This window comes from Mesitornis unicolor, unplaced genomic scaffold (assembly GCF_000695765.1).
Source record: "Mesitornis unicolor isolate BGI_N332 unplaced genomic scaffold, ASM69576v1 scaffold15323, whole genome shotgun sequence".
Classification (NCBI taxonomy): Eukaryota; Metazoa; Chordata; class Aves; order Mesitornithiformes; family Mesitornithidae; genus Mesitornis; species Mesitornis unicolor.
The window spans coordinates 19269-22579 of record NW_010175450.1 but is presented as its reverse complement, the minus strand read 5'-3'; the positions used below and the strand labels follow the sequence as shown (position 1 = coordinate 22579).

The window sequence follows — 3311 nt, the reverse complement described above, 5'->3', positions numbered from 1 at the left end:
GGGAGGGGTTCTGGGTCACCATCCCGCTTATGCCGGTGGGTGCCGGTACCGGGGCTCCACTCCCACCGCCCCCTCCCAACGCCTCCGTTTTGCCGCGCAGCTCTAGAGATGGCTGCGGAGAGCACCGGAGCGGCCCCGACCGCTCTGCCGTCCTGTTTAGAGGGGAAAGGCCCAGGCGAGCGGGCGGCCATCCTTCACCAGCACCTGGGCCGCAGGGAGATGACCGACGTGATCATCGAGACCATCCAGCCGCGGCCAGGTACCGGCTGGGGGGCGGGAGAGGCTCTTTTCTGGGGCTGCGGTTGTCACCCACCCCGCTTGTGCGGCAGTCGCTTGTCACGGTGACAGCTGTGTGTTGGTGTGGGGATGGTGGAGGTGCCGCTGGGTTTGCGGGGCTTGAGTCAGACGTGCGGTTTGGAAGATAAATAGCGAAGCCAAGGATTGTGTGTCAGGGCCTGGATGGGAGAGCTGGTTATGGCTGAAAAGGGTTAATTTACCACGGGCTGTGCTGTGGGTTGGTTGGTGTTTTGCTTGCTGGCATTGCTGGTCCATAGCAATGAGACAATTCAGCTCTACTGGCGTTAAATTTCCTGACAGAGGGGAGGTTTCAGGACAGAAACACTGACTTGTATCAGATGTCTGAGCTGCTGTTGACTGCTGTGGGGCAACCTTGTCCCGTTGCTTTGTGTCGGTACCGGTGCCTGTCGGGATTTCACCAGGCACAACGCAGATCTCTCCTGCCTTGGTCTGCAGCACCGAGCGTTTGGCAGTGCTGGAGTTTGCCCTGGAAGAGCAAAGATGAGAGGGGTCTCGTGCTGCTGCTTTCCGGGGTTGTCACTTGGTTTCCTGGGGCGCTGCTGTGTGTGTGCAGGCTGTGCTCGGGGAACGGCAGCCGCCCCTGATGTGCCGTTAGTAATCTGAAAACTTTCGGTTTGTAAAAGATGAAGCAAAAGCTGCCGTGGAAGGAAGAAAATCTTCAGAGGCTGCGTCTGCCGAGGACAAAAATAAACATGACGATCAAAGTAAAGAGCGGGAGGCTGCTCCAGACTCGCCTTCAAAACAGCTCCCCGACCAGATTTCCTTCTTCAGCGGCAACCCCTCGGTTGAAATCGTTCACGGCATTATGCATCTGTACAAAACAAAGTAAGAACGCTTGACTAATTGCAGCTCTAGTGGGAGCCGTGCTCCTGAATAATGCCACCGCCCGGAAGGGTGAGTCGGTCGCCTCGGGGCTGTGGCTCCTGAGCTGGGACAAACAGGAAGGGCCACTCGCACCAGGAGGCAGACGGCTCCTGGTGTTACTGGTGGGGCTTGGAGCTGGCTGGAGAGGGCTCGTCCCAGAGGCATAAGACAAATGCGTGCTCCTAAAAAATGATGTTTGAAAGCAGCTTCCCAAGGGATCCCACAATTAAATTGTGATCTCTCAGGTCTTGGCAGGAGACCTGAGGAGCTGGGAGGTTTTGTCCCGTACTTTGGGGATGACAATTCCACGCTGTGCCACTTTGTGTGAGAAATTCCATTTCAGCTCTTGCTGAAAGCTATCAGGAGCCACGAAATGGGCATTTGAGATGGTAACAAACATTGCTTGCTTGTTCTAGGAACAGTTCTGAGCACCCGTGGAACAGTTTTGGTAGAAAAACAGATGTCAAATTATTCCTGACAAAACTGTTGTTTGCTGGGGCTGCCCAGTTTAATCCTTTGCTAAAGGGTGACAATTTCATGTGGGTGCGCTGGACGCTTACCACAACCCCTTGCTTCTCTCTCTTAATATTTACAAATGTGCAGAGGAGGGTTGCGAGTGACAGCAAAGCTGTTGTTGGAAGGGCGATGTGTCCAGTTCTTTCTCTCTGAAATGACACCCAGTTGTGTCACCGTTGCCTCCCCAGCAAGATGACCTCTCTCAAAGAGGACGTCAGGCGCAGCGCCATGCTGTGCATCCTCACTGTCCCTGCCACCATGACCAGTCACGACCTGATGAAGTTTGTGGCTTCCTTCTACGAAGTAATCGAGCACATGAAAATCATCCGGGATTCCACTCCGAACCAGTACATGGTGCTGATCAAGTTTAGCTCGCAGGTAAGAGCTGGGAGCGCCTTTGCTGTTGAAGGGGCTGCGCTGTCACTCGCAGCTGCAGTTTCGTGGCCAGCTTTCAGCCGAGATTGCGCTTTACCCTCGTAGAAACAGCCCTGTCCTATTGCCCAGAGCTTTCCCAGGGCTGCTGACAAGGATTAGTCCCACGCCTTGACTGGGAGGCAGATGTCTGCCACATTTTACCTATTCTATGTCTTGTTGGCAGGGTATTTTTAAAAAAATAGTAAGGATTCACAGTTCTCTGCTATCTCAGAGCACATTCAAAAAGAGAGCAGTGCATCACGCTGTGGTGAACAGAAAGGACCCAGCCAGTGCGGCTTTGTTTGCATTTTAGGACAGACTGGCTCTGCTTTTCTGAGGAGCTGGGTGATCCCCCCACCACTGCCAGTAGAGTGTGGAAAGGGTGGCACCCTCAAAACTGAGAGCCTGGGGGATGAATCGATGACCAGAAGACACAGTTTGCTGCTCAAAGGTCTTCAGCTACATAGCTTCAGGCATGGCCCTGCCGGTTCCTGTGTGGAGCCTCTCACTTGTACCTTCTTTTCTCCCAGATGACCTTTTTTGGAGCTGGGGAAGAGGTTTCCCCTAGCTGTGAATGCCACATGAGGTATTTCCCTGCCTGTTGCGCAGACACAGTATTTGTGCGCGCTTTGTGCTATTTGCAGTGGTTGCAGAGGTGCGTTTTGTATATTGCTGCATCAGATTTCATGGGCAGATATCGAGTGCTAAACAGCCTTGTAGCAAATCCTTAAACTTGTACTCAGTTCACCCTGAAATGCCTGTTTCTGAGGAAATTCCCTGAAGCCCAGTTCCCCTGTGACCCCTGATGGCTGTGTCTGCAGGCAGCAAAAGCAGATCTTACCGGCCTTCATGCTTCTGGCTGGAGTGACCAGCAATACAGGAATGTGGCTAATTTGCCTCAATCTGGTGTCATGATTTGCAAGAGAAAGGGTTTGGGGAGATCCCCAAGTGAAAGTGGGTGATTTATTTGTCAGATTTTGGTTTGGTTCTGCTTCTTTGCAAGTGACTCTCGGGCACAGCTCAGAGCACGCCTGAATTGTGGCTGGAGCAGTGGATCCTTTCCCACAGTTAAATTGTTTCTTTTCCTGATGCAGGTACCAATGTCCTGCAATGTGGCCCTCTGAAATTTTTGCAGAGACCTAATTTGCTTTGCAAATGCGCTGAAATTGCTGACAAAGGGCAAAACAGATGCTGAAGGG

At 52.8% G+C, this 3311-nt stretch overlaps 1 protein-coding gene across 1 annotated transcript in view; it reads left to right on the top strand.

The window, feature by feature from the left end:
- Positions 1 to 100: 100 nt before the first annotated feature.
- The window catches only part of BRAP (BRCA1 associated protein), a 12691-nt gene continuing 9480 nt past the window's right edge, over positions 101 to 3311 (top strand). Inside the window, exons 1-3 of the mRNA XM_010181400.1 lie at positions 101 to 259; positions 942 to 1143; positions 1887 to 2076. Of these exons, the coding sequence (XP_010179702.1) occupies positions 109 to 259; positions 942 to 1143; positions 1887 to 2076 (543 nt within the window). The 5' untranslated portion in view covers positions 101 to 108. The remainder of the gene's footprint in view (positions 260 to 941; positions 1144 to 1886; positions 2077 to 3311) is intronic.